Raw genomic sequence first — 15,211 nt, 5'->3', positions numbered from 1 at the left:
TATCCCTCTGCCACGGGATAGGGTACAAAGAAATGCGGATCCCTAACTTGTTAGGCCACGATTCTCTCAAGGAAGCACAGCAACAGTCGGCATCCTGGCTGCCTCTTGTGTCCAAACTTTGCCATCGGGATACAAAGAAGTTTTTGTGCTCGCTGTTTGCGCCCGTGTGTCTACCAGAATTGAACGGACCCCTCAGTCCCTGTCGAAGTTTATGTGAAGCGGTGAGGGATGGATGTCTGCCCGTGATGAGCGCTTTTGGATTCCCCTGGCCAGAGATGTTTAACTGCACACGTTTCCCACGCGGGACCAATCTCTGTATCCAGCCAACAGGAGAGTCGGACGCACGGACCAACGATGAGGTCCGGCACGAAGAGGCGTCTAAAGGTTTTCCCCCCTCCCATGCGTCTCTTTTGTGATAGAGACGGATTGATAAACAAACACCACACTCCCGCATAACAATACGCCATCAAGCAAACCCTCAGTCTGTACAAAAAAGCCCAATTGTTTACCCCTATAAATACGAACGTCATTCCCATCCTTGTTACAGGGACTGTTATCTGCGATGCCTGCAGCCTGGCGTCGGAGGGCGAGAGCGACATCCACGACAACTTCTGCCACAGTCAGTATGGTAAGATATTCTACTGACGTTTCTTACCTCCCTAGTAGTGACACATAACGTCTATCTTTGGAATCACATATTTTAATATCTAAGTGTTCCTTGAATCCATGATGCAAAATCATTAGCACGTGATGGTGTCGCTGAATTCATGATACAAACCATTTACGAGGGGGATCCCTGAACTCATGATAGCCTATAAAACATTTACAAGGGGTGTCCCTGAATCCACGATACAAAAACGTTTACATGTGGTGTCCCTGAATTCATGATACAAACCATTTACAAGGGGTGTCCTTGAAATCCACGATTCAAACCATTAACAAGTTGGGTCCCTGAATCCATGATAAAAAAATGTACATTTACAAGGGGTGTCCCTGAATCTATGATGCCAACCATTAACAATTTGTGTCCCTGAATACATGTTTCCAACTATTAACAAGTGGTGTCCCTGAATACAAACCCCTGCAAAGCCCTGTAAGTCACACAGCTGACCTCTCTTCCTCCCCACAGCCTTCAAGCTGCGCCTGGGCAGCATGTCCACCGTCGGGGGAGACCGGCAGCTGGTTCCCCTCGGCCGCAGCCGCATCCTGAGGTGGGCCGGCGGCGGCGCCGAGCGCGCTGAGGGGGTGGGCGGGGCCATGGCTCACAGCGCCCTGTGGCTGCCCGAGGGGGCCACCTGCATCTGCCCTGGCCTGGACCCTACAAAGGTGGCTGGGGAGGGCGGGCGGAGAGGAGGAGAAGTCCCAGGGGAGGGGAGGGTAAGAGTGGGCTGCCCAGTGGATGGTACCTGGGTCTGGCTCAGCCCGAAGAGGGACGGCTGGTTCTGACGCGGCTGGTGAAATGGAGCCGAGAGGACAAGGAGCTGAAGAAGTTCATACGCTCTCTTCTTAAACAGTCATGCTTGGCTCCATAGAGAGGCGCGGACACGTTTGTTGGTTGCATGCCAATCCTGCTTTTCTTGACATGTAATTATGATGTGCAATTTAATTTATGATGATGTCTTTTTTTACTCAAAAGTGACTAAAAATGCTTAACTGTTTTGACTGCTGGAAAGACGGATATGCGATACAATAAATTGCTATGTATTGAAGTACACTGTATAAATATCTACATTGAAAGAGTTATTGACCTAAAATGGATATTGTCAATGAAACAGTTTGTATCAATAGCCTCTCTGACCTTCTTATTGTTACATCTCTTGACAACAACAAATAAAAAAAAAGAGTCGACAAGAGGTCTGCGTCCATTGATCCAAACTTCATCAAGGTGGTTAATCCGGCTCGCGTGACTAGAGGGCTCCACCTTTAGATACCCTCACACCTGTCGCCTCAGCTGTATCAAGTGTCTATTTAACTTTGTCCTGTATCCTCTCTCCTACTTCTTTCGCATCCCGATTCTGTCTATCCCCTCCATATATCTATTTTTGTGTTCTACAAAATGTTGTCATTGAGGGAGCTAGTTTAACCTCCGCCATGGTTAAAGCATCCACTCTTAGGGCTAAGGGTATCAAAAGGATGATCCGTATTATCATTCCGATTGGCCTGAGGTTATAATCAACTGGAGAAGAAACACACACGCAGTGGATAAATTATTCAGATTGCCAGCTCCCTGAACCTACTCTACACACATACAGATCCACCTCTTTTGCCGGACTTCTACCAGTCAAAGCACGTTGTTTACTCTCTCCGCTCATTCACCGAGTTCTCCAGAAGAAAAAGGTGAGTTTGTATTTTAAAAAAAACTTTCCAATCTTATAGGATTGCCCCCTTTTTGAGGTGTTTAGATGGGCTTTCGTAACACATGCCAGTACAGTTTATAGTTACCAGAGGCAGTTGAAAGATCTAGGAAAACCACTGTTGCTTTTCAAATGTCAACTACATTATTCATTTGAAGCAATGGTCTCTTCAATTTAAAGATTTACAGTTATTTCATATTATTGTCTGACAACTCTTAAGACTCTAATTTAAAGTTTCGAATCGTTAAATAATAACATAAACAAAGTGCTGGAATGATCAATGAAAAACAGTACTCACAGTAATCATACTAATCTTGCAGAAGTAACTTCATAAGGCTCATAGTTTCATAGGTGAAACTCGACTTAACCTCCCATATATTCAATAGATGATATCCTTTCCCCTTTGTACTTCGGTCTCAACGCAAAAACAGCGCTATAAATTAGTGATAGGATTAATCAAACAAAATGTCTTCCTTCCCTCCTTTGTGTTTCCATGGATGTTGTCCTTCTCCCCCTCTCTTCAGGATGGTGTCCCCTGCCATTGCTCTGGCCTTCCTCCCGCTCCTGTTGACGCTGCTCATCCGCTACCGCTTTTACTTTGTGCTGTTCTACCGCGCGGTGCTGCTGAGGGTGTGGAGGGACTGCAGGACGGGCCTGAGCCGCGAGGAGCGGTGCTTCCAGTATGTGTTGACCAATGCCACCCCCGGTGACCCCGAGAGCATCCTGGATGGCTTCGACTCCTGGTGCACCAAGAAGGAGTTCATCAGCCACATAGGGCCCAAGAAAGGTGGCCACCACTCACCTTCACATATACTTATTATGGATTAAATTTATTCTGCACTTTGTGTATATATATATATATATATTTTTTTTTTTTTTCTTCTCTCTTTTCCCTCACTAAACTGTTGTGGTAGAAGCATTTCCCTCTTGGGGATTATAGATAAAGTACATTTTGTGTTTCCCTATTTGCACCAACATACCAAGAACATTGTGGTAACCCACTATACTTGCACATACATCAATTACAATGTTTAATCTTTTGGTTAAATTAGTTAATAAGTTTATTGTTTCTATGTGGAAATAATATAAAAAGAAAAATTGCATCAAAAAGAGAAACCAACAATACACAGATTATCACAAAAAACGACAGACAGCAACTGTACATCACAAAGAGAACTACCAATACACCTTACACAGATCATCACACAGCAATACTGGACCGGACCACTACATAAAGTATAACACAGAATCACACAATAGTGTCAGGCTAAAAACACATTAGAGTAAGATTTATTGGTACCTCAGCGAGTCACCCTTTAAAGGGCGCCTATGGCTGTGGGTATATTCTGCAACCTGGGGTCACGTCTCTGGGCCCAGAAGGCAGTTTATTGTCCATTGTAAAGATATGAAGGCGGGGATGATGGGGTGATTACAATTGATTTAGTTTTCTTGACATTGAGATGTTACACTCATCACTGGGTAAAGTATGCAACACTGCTATGATATTCAAAAACAGAATTTTTAACTGTGAGCAGAGAGAGCGCAGTTTCATCCCAGTGTTTGCCGTGTGTGGCAGTATGTGAAGGGACCGGCGGTCATTTGTGTACAGCGTGCGGAGGAACGGACTGAGCGCACAACCCTGCAGTTTACATCATTGATTCATTTGAATTTCAAGACCCTTAGAGATGTAGCCTACCATTCAAATATGAATGGTTATTATGACGCAGCCCAGATATTGCAGCTGTAAAATTTTGGCTACCGAAATTCCATTCTTATTCTGATTCCCCTGTGTGTGTGTGTGTGTGTGGTGTGTGTGTGTGTGTGTGTGTGGGTGTGTGTGTGTGTGTGGTGTGTGTGTGTGTCTGTGTGTGTGTGTGTGTGTGTGTCCGTGCTTGTGTGTGTGTCCGTGCGTGTGTCTGCATGGTCATACTTGTAGGGAAGATCTTGGACCGCCTGCTGTCGGAGCACAGCCCCCTGACGGTGCTGGAGTTGGGGGCTCACTGTGGCTATAGCACGGTGCGCATAGCACGGGCCCTCCCCTGGGAGCCAGGCTCTTCAGCGTGGAAATGGACCAGAAAAACGCTGCCATTGCAGAGAAGGTCATACGCCTAGCTGGATTTGATGAAGCTCTAGTAAGCCCGCCTGATATATTTACTGTATTTAGGCAACTAAGGCCATCCGGTTTGATGTGTATGGATATTGGGTCTCAGAGAAGGGATGCCTTTTGTTTATTTGGATGATTTCTTTGAAATTGAATTAAGTATTGACAGCATATTATACTATTGAAGGTTATTTTGTATGATAGTTTCACTGCTGGTAAGAGAATGCCCTTTGAGACTGTAATGATTAGAAAAGGCTTAATATGAGTACACTTGACCTGAAGTGTTATTTTGCAACACATTTCAGGTTGAGTTAATCGTCTGTCCGTCTGACGAGGTTATCCCTCGACTGAGGGCGGATTTTGACCTGGAAAAGTTGGACTTTGTCTTCATGGACCACTGGAAGAAATGCTATCTACCTGATCTGCAGGTCAGGTTGTTGAAAGGAGGTTGTTTGTGCTGTGGACAAAATGTTTACACTATACTACCAATTTTATTTCTTGTTGTGTAAATTGGATGGGTAAAGAAAAAAACAAGAGAAAAAAGCATCCAGACAGAAGGCTGTTTGAATAATGCATTGGGTTAAGAGTATTAATTTATAAACCTTTGTGTCAACATTAATTCCAAGAGCCAAAGCAAAACAAGGGTAACGAACAATGTTCAGAAAATGGATAAGTCAGTCCACAGTACACCAAAACAGATATGGGTGTTCCCTCAGCCCGTAGCCCGCTTGCCACTCTTTTGTTTGTCAATCTGTTGCAGATGTTGGAGGGCTCTGGTCTGCTGGGGAAAGGGTCCATGATCCTGGCCGACAATGTGCTCTTCCCCGGGGCTCCCAACTTCCTCCGCTACATCCGCCGGTGTGGGCTCTATGAGTGGCGGGTCCATCGGGCCACGCTGGAGTACAGCAAGGGCATCCGCGACGGCATGGCGGAGCTTGTCTACCAAGGAACCAAGTAGAACCTGCAAACCATGTCATTGACAGACCTACCCCTGAGAATATACAGCTCTATGCTTGCTAGGCAACACCACCCTCTCCCCTTATTTGGTTCAAGACAATGTACTTTCTGCCATCTTATCAGTCTAATAAATGAGTTTTTTGTTTTTTTTACAATACTCAGAGAACATCTTTTTTCATGTGTATTATAGTAGCTATAACTCATGGTATTAGTATTTATTAACAATAATGAAGGCAGAATCCAATTTGAGTCTTTATACAAATGTATATTTATTGCAAAGACGACGACTCATATAAAAGGCAGTCATCATCAAAAAGATCATGGCTGCGATTTGTTCCTACCTATTTTTAGAAACATGTGATAAGCATCCTTTTTAGATTTGTGTTCTACAGGATATCTTGGATGTACTGTGGCCATGCACCCCTGCTGGACATTGACTCAAATAAAGGCCTCAATTATTTAAGATGCCCTTTTTTCAGGAATCTCCATTCCTATGCATGTTTACAAGTAAATAACAATTATTGGAGTATTCACTGGCCACAGGAAAATCCAGTGTCTAAGTCTGACAATAACTTTCAATTTACGGGACTAGAGTAAAAGAAGCAAGTTCTAATCAAGTATAAACTATGAAAAACCGCTTGGCACGACACGCAAGCCCTGTTAAAAACCATTCCAGACTTTAGGTAGCCCCAATAAAACGGATGTGCTACTTTAACGAGCATCATCAATGCAGGCTCAGCTCTTTTGGATAAGCCAGTGGCACATGGCGATTGAAGACCCAAATAAAAGCAGTAACAATATAACAGACTAACTTCCTGCATTTCTTATAGTCACCATGTCTACCATTTAACAGACCTAGAGAAACAAATCATAGCAACTATGAGCGTCCCGACATCCCAGGTGAAATCTGCTTTAAGTGAATTATTTTCAAAGATTGGTCAAAATAAATAAAGATCTGTTTCAAACACATTTACACAAAATGCTTGAATAATCATGCAACCAGGACTGATCTCACTACAGTACATGTCTACACACAAACCAGCCAAGCCCTTGCTAGCACAATACCACATTAACTGAATGACCCAAGAAACAGCATTATGGCAGAGCTATCACTGTAAAAAAGAAAAATAAGTTTAGTATCTGAGGCAAGAACGGAGGGCAGCAGTCAATCAATCTTGATGCCATATATATATATATATAGTCTCTGCAAGGTGAAAAAAAGGCTGGTATTCTCAGTCGTTCGGTGGTAGAGAGAAGAAGCCTAGCTCCAGACACTGTGGATGCTGAGGTCTGTTGAATTAAATCATCCACTGGTCCTGGTCCTGGTCAGCCCCCTCCATGTCCACCTTGAACCAGACACAGAAATACATTCAGGCAAATGAGAGGCACGACACCCAACAATGCAGACGAGCTGAAGGCCGCTATAGAAGCAACCTGGGCTTCCATAACACCTCGGCATGGCCAAAGGCTGCATTAGAAAGGGCAACGCAAAACAGGAGCTTGGAGCTAAATGTGATCAAGCTGTCCGTAGCGTATACAGTAGACAGTGGCAAGCTCAAGAGGAGCGGGAATGTGTTCAAACCCTCAATACCAGATAAGGGGTTGACAAATTAACTTGTAAATAAGCAGTCTACATAAAGAGAGGTGTCGGACAGAAACCAAGAACAAATGACCAATAAGCAAACATGGTCATTGGGGGCGGGATGAGTGAATAGCATTGATGTCCAGTTTTTACGGTGCGCTGGGAATAAAAGCTCTTCATGTTAATGGTCATCTGTCCTCGTCCCTTTACTAACTAGTCAATTATTTCCATAACACTACCGGTGGCTGCTCGGATCTGATTCAAGTCCCTCGTATTTGCCGGCCTACTAAATACAGGACATTTCCAGTATTTCTGGATGCTTGATACTCCCTTACTATGAGGGGGCCCAAGCTACCACCCAGCAAAATCATGTTTGTTGAGGTCTTGGCTCCACAGTGGTGGAATGAGCTTCCCACTGTTAGGGTAAGAACAGCAGAAACCCTTCCCATATTCTGAAGATTGACAATGCATCTGTTCATGCTGCATCTTGGTCCATGATTTTTTTGATATCTTTAAAGGTCCCATGGCATGAAAAGTAGTGCAGTAGTGCTGAGGCAGTGTTGCTGCGGCAGCGGGGATCCGGCGGGAGACAATCGCGGGCAACAATCCCTTGCTCCTCCATGTCTCAGTTCAGTCTACTTCAGATTGATGTGGAAGGACCAGCGACGTCTGAGAACCCGACGCGGTCGTTTGAGATTCATAATATCGTCTGGAGGAGCACACAGCTTTTTGCCATGATAATATATTATATGATAAGACACCTATGTATAATATGATATTATTTAGATAGAGATCCAGGACTCCCGCCGTGTTCTAGAATATTTACAGAACACGGCCAAAGGCTGTGTGCGCCTCGCCATTGCGATACATCCACTGTAAACAGAGCGCATGGTACCGTCACCGTAATCTGCTCAGGGCAATGCCCCCACTCTCCTCCTTGACCCGCCTCTCTCCTCCTCATTTGCATTAAAGCTACAGACACCGAAATGGTGCGTTTGGGGAAAGCTTAAAGGGATACTTCACCCATTTAGAACCGGCGTTCTATCATTATAAAATCGCTATTGTAATATAAATAAATATATAAATACATATCAGTCTAAACCAGTCTCCCCTTGGCCCATTTTTTCTCATCTAATTTTCTCCCGAAATGACGTCAAATGACGCGTTTGACATCATTTGGGAGAAACCTTATCCCGCTGGAAGGGCCGAGGACTACAACACACTTTTGGTGGAAAATTTTTCCACCAATAAGGAATGAGAGGGGGCGGGAGCTCGCATACTGAGGAGGAATGAGGGGGACGGGAGACCGACAGGGGGCGGGGCAGCGAGCGCAATGCACTGTGGTAGTTGGAGGTTTTCTTACTTTGAGCCAGAGAGACCATGAAAACACTCTTTCTGCCTTTTTTCAGGCTAGGATGAACCGATTTCAATTTTTTTTTCACATTTAATACATTGAATTATTTAATTCATAAAACCTTCATATTCCCAACGGTGAAGTATCTCTTTAATGTGCAACTGGCTCATAGTGGCTATAATTCTGCACCACGGCTGAATTTCGGGAACGTCTTCAAATACTGTGTTAGGGGCCCACTAATATCTATATTAAACCATCCATAAAGTAGCATGCCATGGGACCTTTAATGTAGCCTTTGAAGCAGTTTTCTTATATTCTTCATGGATGAATGCACTTATATCCATAGGTTCAATACACTTAAATCCCTTTGGAAGAAAGTGAAAAATGTAATGCAACGTAAACTATCCATCTACATAAAACCTTTTTCAAGACATGATGAATAAATCATTTTATCTGACCTCATTTATCTCGCCATCATGGAGATTCATTGTAGTCATTCATCTCATCCATGTCCTGCATGTCTTCCTCATCTTCCGAATCTTCTTCACTGTCCTCCTCATCCTCGTCGTCTTCCTCCTCCTCTTCATCAAAGGTTGGCTGTAAACATAGGATGTGCACAAAAGCACAACAACGCAGGTAGGTTTATATTAAATAAACTGGCATCTTTATATACAAACCCACAAATAATCATGGACATGTGGAAAAGCATTTCATTCAAAAGGATATAATACTTTTACACATGTCCAAAATTTTCAGAACTTTATATACTAATGAGGAAGTACCATTGCAGTGGTGTTGGAACTGACTGAATAAATACCTCAAAAATGAGTTTCCCAATGGGCATCAGGTTATTATCCTTCTCGGCAATGCTCTGTAGCTAAGGAAAAGAGTGGAACATTCATTACAACATTATTGGTTTAACAAGTTAGAGCATTTGTAGCGAGCAATAAAAATGTGGATACTGGTGGTGTTATACAATATAGGATACTATAATTGTACATATGGACAGAAGACGAGTATGTTTTGGAGATGATGTGTTGGACTGTGTTTAAACAAATAAAGCATAAAGACATGTTGATAGTGTGTACCCATGTCTGGTGCTGCTGTTCCTGTTGATGCAGTTCAGTCTCATCCACACACGGACGGTCAAGGTTAAACCACAGGGACTCTGTTATCCGAGGGAAGAGGGACGGAAAGAGAGTAGACATCTCTGTCGTTCAACTGAGGGGACAAACAAGGAGACACCGACGAGTTTTAATGAAGCCTCGATCCCATACTTTTGAGCACATTTCGATTAGGTCATTGTAATGTTTAGAGACATTGGAAAACAAATATAAACATCTGAATGCTTCTAGCCCAGCGAGCTCCTGTCAGGACTCACAGAACGTTACAGACAACTGTATAGCGTCTGAAATACACTGGGGCGCGTCATATCAATGATATCTCTAATGGCATTTCTCTTCGTAAATGTTTGACTGCAAAGACAGACTTTTAAGACACGTAAAGCGCCTTTGAATATGCATTATATTTTTTCTTAAAAAAAACAGCTTCAATCGGTACCTCTGTATGTACTCAAAGGATTCAGCATTTGAACAGAAATCTTCCGGAAACAAGCGTTGATCTGAAAAAGCTCCCCTTGTACTGCAGCTGCTCTAACTTTGGTTCCGCTTTCATCTGCTGTGTGTGCAAAGTTGTAAACTCGAGGCGATAGCATTCCACAATCGTTATCACTCTAAAAACGTACATTGGGAATGATCAGACAGAGACAGGACGTCAAATAATTCCTTACACCTTTTCTCCATAGCTTTACAAAGCACAAATATTTAGAATTGATATAACACGATACATATCTTGATAAAACATGACAAGATACAATGACGGCGACGAAACACAGACGAAAACTTTCTCCGCTCCCCGTCCCGTAAAGATCAAACATGATATCATCTTATTTCTACATTCAGCAGCAAAGCCAGTGTGTACATGCACACATGTACACGCTTACAGCTCAAGAGGTGCAATTTAAAACCTATTTGTAAGACAATTGCGCAGTAAAAAAAAAACCTTTTAAAGAAAATACTCTTTGACCTCTGTCAGCAACAATTAACTGCTTATTGGTTGCACAACAACCCATGACTACCTTTGAATGAGGGTGCAATTTTCGAAAAAGAAAAACACATCCAAGACAACCATGAATAAAAAAGTAATGTATTTTTGTAATTGTTGAACTGTACATTATTGTATCCTCAATCTCATAAGATATTACTGCATGTATTTGTGTTTATCAGTACAGCCTTATTTATAAATTCCTGTTAGGTCATGTTGCCATATTACACACCATATGAACGTATTGCAGGTGTGTGTGTGTGTGTGTGTGTGTGTGTGTGTGTGTGTGTGTGTGTGTGTGTGTGTGTGTGTGTGTGTGTGTGTGTGTGTGTGTGTGTGTGTGTGTGTGTCTGAGAGAGAGAGAGAGAGAGAGAGAGAGAGAGAGAGAGAGAGAGAGAGAGAGAGATTGTATGTGTGTGTCTGTGCTCATAAGCTATAGTGACTAAACACAAGAGGGATAGGACCTTGAGATAAGATATACACTTTAACTACAACATAATAAAAACTCCATCCCACACAAGGTCTCTCCTTCTGTGTGTGTGTGTGGTGTGGTGTGTGTGTGGTGTGTGTGTGTGTGTGTGTGTGTGTGTGTGTGTGTGTGTGTGTGTGTGTGTGGTGTGGTGTGTGTGTGTGTGTGCGCGTGCCAATCTCTCTCTCTCTCTCTCTCTCTCTCTCTCTCTCTCTCTCCTCTCTCTCTCTCTCTCTCTCTCTCTCTCTCTCTCCTCTCTCTCTCTCTCTCTCTCTCTCTCTCTCTCTTTTTCATTCTAGCTCACATGGCATACAGACTTTGGACTTATATTTGGACAGATATAATCAATCTTTGCCATTATTCACATTTCGACTGTATCACATAGATACATCAGACAAAATTATCTAGGTTAGAAATAGAAGTATTTCAGTTAAACAAATTTTTCGGTCAATAGAAAGCCAGCCTTTTTTTGAAGGTAAAGTGAATCCTTTATTTTCTTCCTTATGAATATGTATTTCCTTATTTTCTTTCTTCTTCATTGTTCTACAATGTGTGAGAAAATGGTTCATTACTCACAGAATTTGCCATGTGTGTATATTTCGGCATTATGGCCAAAAACAAGTTAAGCCAGCTTCTCCAAAAATCGTATAATCTTGTTCAGATGGTAAAACCGCAAAGAATAAATGTTGAAATAATGGTTAAAAGATATAAATAAAGAAGGATTTACCGTTTTTAATAACTTCCTGATGCAGTAAGCCTAGGCTCTATATTATTAAAAGTATGATTCAAGTAGGCTAATGTGCTTTTCCAACCAAATATCGTGGTTGTGTTTTGTTTCTATGGTGGGTGTGTGTGTAGGATTTAAAGAAAAAACGGAAGCCAGTAAACATGAATTGCACTTTCTAACACAATTTATGTTCATGATTGAGAATTATGCCCTCAAAAAATTAAGCTGCGGCACGCAAAGACGCGAATAGAGGCGAATTTCCGTCGGAAAAACCTGTGGCGCGAATCGATGAAATAGCCTAGGCCTATTTGATATTTTCAGCGAATTTCGCTTGATGCTTTGTCGTGACAGCCTATCAGCATTCACTCCCTGAAGTACTTCCTCAAATCGAGAGTCGCAATGATGTCTATCTCGACCATTTGTGAGAATGAATTTGCGGAAATAAACGTTGTGGTGTGAACACACAGTAAGGTGCATTGTCTTGAAGATAATTTTGTGTTTTTCTGCATGTGCGAAATTAGGTCGAGATTCACTTTTTATAAAGAGCACTTCATCATCACCTTGGATTTAATAACAACAGTGATATAATATTTTCTCGTCTCCCTCTCTTGAAGCCATGTGGGGACGTTTGGTTGTGTTGCTAGCTCTGATAGGTGGCACTCTTTCACTGGACAAACTGAACATGTGCATGGATGCCAAACACCACAAAACTCAGCCTGGAGTTGAGGGACAACTTTACCGGCAGGTAACATCGAAAACTAGATATTATTCCAGAAAATGTACACTCCCCAAATGCAGAAAATTGAAATAATATGAATTTGCCTATAGTAGGCCTATAGCTATTTTAATTTTTTTAACTGTGTTGGATTTCATTGCGTTATGCTATGCTACACTCTGTTATGCTGTGTTATGCTATCCTAATTTTGTTGTGCTGAATCACATTAAATTAGATTATCCAGCTTCCCATTCCATCCCCTTCAGTGTTCTCCTTGGAAAGACAACGCATGTTGCACAGCAAACACCAGCGCAGAGGCTCATGATGATAACTCCTACCTTTACAACTTTAACTGGAACCACTGTGGCATCATGTCAGCCAAATGCAAGAAACACTTCGTCCAGGACACCTGCTTCTACGAGTGCTCACCGCATCTGGGACCATGGATACAGCCGGTAAGTCTAGAAATGGTGGGTTTGTGCAATTTTTGTATATCTTGTTTGCAGCACTAGATGGCAGCAAATGAATGGTCCTGCGGTACAACAAACAGGAAAGGCTGTTTGTTGTAAAAGTTATATGAAGGCTTTTCATATAACTTTTGTGTATGATCCTTGCGTGTTTTCTTATTAATGTGGCTGTAAAACAAGCAGCTCTATTTTATCATGTCTATATATATTCTTTTTTTATTTTCCGCCTAATTTTTATCTCCTACTATCCTACTACCGGATCAACACCAAACCAATAGTGTGGCGAAGTCGCGCCCCTTCCAGTAGAGCCCATGGGACCTATGAGATCGAAAAATATGTATGGGTTTCAATGGAGAGAAAGTAATTATCTTCTGGTCCCAGTCTTTATATGCCACGGATTACACATATGTTGTTTGTGGATTTAAAAAATAATTTTCATGTCAAGAGTTCGACCGTTTATTGTGCAATTATTCAGTTAAAGGCTTTAGAGAAAACACAATGAGAAAGACTAACGCCTCGTTTTCACATACGTACATTCTCGTATGCGATCCAACCGTCTCCGACCGAAAGTCCATTCATTCCTATGTGATTCTCCGTAATGTCTGTTTTTCCTCTGAGACCTCCCCTCCGTAAAATTTCTGTCCGGTATGTCCCTAACGCCTCGTTTCCACATAGGCCTACGTATGTTTTTCCTATCCGTGCTTCCGTAAATTTACAGAAGGGCTCGCTAGTGTTTTACGTACGGACATGAATTTATTTACGGACAGCCAAAAAGATGGGGGAACGTATGATAATGGCAGTTTTTAGGAGACCGGTACTTTGGAACATGAGGATCGACATATACAGAGATAAAAACAAAACCAAACAGGCTTCGAAAGACATCGGCGAGGAGTTTGGCCTGCCAGGTACTTACATGTTTTGAGAAAAACATAAAAATGTTCATACGGTATCTCCGTAAAACAACGCAAAAGTTAAATTTTTGGAGCGTATATTACGGACATACCGGACAGAAATTTTACGGAGGGGAGGAGTCTCGGAAGAAAAACTGACATTACGGAGAATCACATAGGAATGAATGGACTTTCGGTCGGAGACGGTTGGATCGCATACGAGAATGTACGTATGTGGAAACGAGGCGTAATATACGTTCAAAAAATGTAACTTTCGCCGTTTTTTATGGAGATACAGTATGACAGTTTGTATGTTTTCACAAAACATGTAAGTACCTGGCAGGCCAAAATCCTCACCGATCTCTTTCCAAGCCTGGTTGGTTTTGTTTTTATCTCTGTATATGTCGATCCTCTTGTTCCAAAGTACCGGTCTCCTAAAAAGGCCATTATCATACGCTCCCCCATCTTTTGTCCGTAAATAAATTCATGTCCGTACGTAAAACACTAGCGACTCCTTCCGTAAATTTACGGAAGCACAGATACGAACAACATACGTATGTGGAAACAAGGCGTAAGGCCCCGTCCACACGAAGCCGATTTTGTGGCGAAACCGCAAAGGTCTTGTACGGTTCGGCCTTCCGTCCACACGAAGCCGGCGAATCCGCTGACCGAAACCGTAAACTTCTGAAACCACCCTCAGAGGTGGTTTTAAATCTACCCGGTTTCGTTTTGGATTCGTGTGGACGCCTGAAACCGACTGAAACCGTAAACAATGACGTCATCGCCACACCCCTCGACCCTCCAGCCAATGACACTCAGGCGTCTCAGAACTCACAAAAACAAAGATGATGGCGGACTACAGGCTTGTAATCGTTCTGCAGCAGATCATGTCCCTTGTTGGGTTGCTAAGCCATTATTTATCTAGACTGTTGACTGACTGTTTGTTTGTGTTGTTAGTGGTTCGGGGGGCAGCCTTTATGCGCATGCTCGCCTCTTCTTCTTATTTAATTTTCTTCTGGATTTCTGTAGCAGAAGCAGCGCCCCTTATGGGCCCGGCATGGCGTGGACAAGACCGACAATCTCCCCATCGGCATAACGGAAACTCTCCACATTATAACTTATAATGTTTTTCACCTCTTTCGATGCTCTTATCCTCACCCTTGGAAAAAAACTAACATTATCAAACTTATTCACGAAAATGTTTAGTTTTCTTTGCATGAAAAATTATCATTTAAATCCACAAGCAACATATGTGTAATCCGGGGGATATAAAGACTGGGACCAGAAAATAATTACTTTCTCTCCATTGAAACCCATTCATATTTTTCGATCTCATAGGTCCCATGGGCTGTACCGGAAGAGGCGTGACTTCGCTACTCTAGCATTCAAGTGCAGTGCAATGCCAAGTAACGCTTTCTTATTCATTTTCCTGATATTATTTATTATTCATTTTCCTGATATTATTTATTATGAAGGGTGACGGCAAAACAAA

At 42.4% G+C, this 15,211-nt stretch overlaps 3 protein-coding genes and 1 pseudogene across 3 annotated transcripts in view; 3 read left to right on the top strand and 1 right to left on the bottom strand.

Moving 5' to 3' along the window:
* Positions 1 to 8: 8 nt before the first annotated feature.
* Positions 9 to 1,835, top strand: LOC130406348 (secreted frizzled-related protein 2-like; annotated as a pseudogene).
* Positions 1,836 to 2,879: 1,044 nt separating this feature from the next.
* Positions 2,880 to 5,413, top strand: LOC130406341 (transmembrane O-methyltransferase homolog). The gene is given in 5 exon segments (XM_056611864.1): positions 2,880 to 3,141; positions 4,291 to 4,392; positions 4,395 to 4,486; positions 4,761 to 4,883; positions 5,216 to 5,413. Coding segments are annotated over 5 exon segments (777 nt in total).
* Positions 5,414 to 5,641: 228 nt separating this feature from the next.
* LOC130406347 (anaphase-promoting complex subunit 15-like) lies at positions 5,642 to 9,995 on the bottom strand. The gene is made up of 5 exons (XM_056611879.1): positions 9,909 to 9,995; positions 9,437 to 9,569; positions 9,166 to 9,225; positions 8,807 to 8,945; positions 5,642 to 6,758 (listed from the first exon to the last, which is right to left on the bottom strand). The coding sequence occupies exons 2-4, from the start codon at positions 9,554 to 9,556 to the stop codon at positions 8,823 to 8,825; spliced, it is 303 nt and encodes a 100-aa protein (XP_056467854.1). The 5' UTR covers positions 9,557 to 9,569; positions 9,909 to 9,995; the 3' UTR covers positions 5,642 to 6,758; positions 8,807 to 8,822.
* A 1,868-nt stretch (positions 9,996 to 11,863) lies between these two features.
* The window catches only part of LOC130406344 (folate receptor beta-like), a 5,330-nt gene continuing 1,982 nt past the window's right edge, over positions 11,864 to 15,211 (top strand). Inside the window, exons 1-2 of the mRNA XM_056611870.1 lie at positions 11,864 to 12,392; positions 12,629 to 12,817. Of these exons, the coding sequence (XP_056467845.1) occupies positions 12,264 to 12,392; positions 12,629 to 12,817 (318 nt within the window). The 5' untranslated portion in view covers positions 11,864 to 12,263. The remainder of the gene's footprint in view (positions 12,393 to 12,628; positions 12,818 to 15,211) is intronic.

The sequence above is a fragment of the Gadus chalcogrammus genome, chromosome 16 (genome assembly GCF_026213295.1).
Source record: "Gadus chalcogrammus isolate NIFS_2021 chromosome 16, NIFS_Gcha_1.0, whole genome shotgun sequence".
NCBI classification, from domain to species: domain Eukaryota; kingdom Metazoa; phylum Chordata; class Actinopteri; order Gadiformes; family Gadidae; genus Gadus; species Gadus chalcogrammus.
The sequence above is the reverse complement of the archived record's forward strand: the minus strand, read 5'-3'. Positions and strand labels throughout refer to the sequence as shown.

Bases quoted from the DNA above. Each gene is read 5' to 3' on its own strand.
- LOC130406347 (XM_056611879.1), bottom strand. From the start codon at position 9,556: ATGTCTACTCTCTTTCCGTCCCTCTTCCCTCGGATAACAGAGTCCCTG. The intron at 9,226-9,436 runs GTACACACTATC...TCTTTTCCTTAG, and splicing joins AACAGCAGCACCAGACATGG to CTACAGAGCATTGCCGAGAA. The intron at 8,946-9,165 runs GTATTTATTCAG...CTATGTTTACAG, and splicing joins TTGGGAAACTCATTTTTGAG to CCAACCTTTGATGAAGAGGA.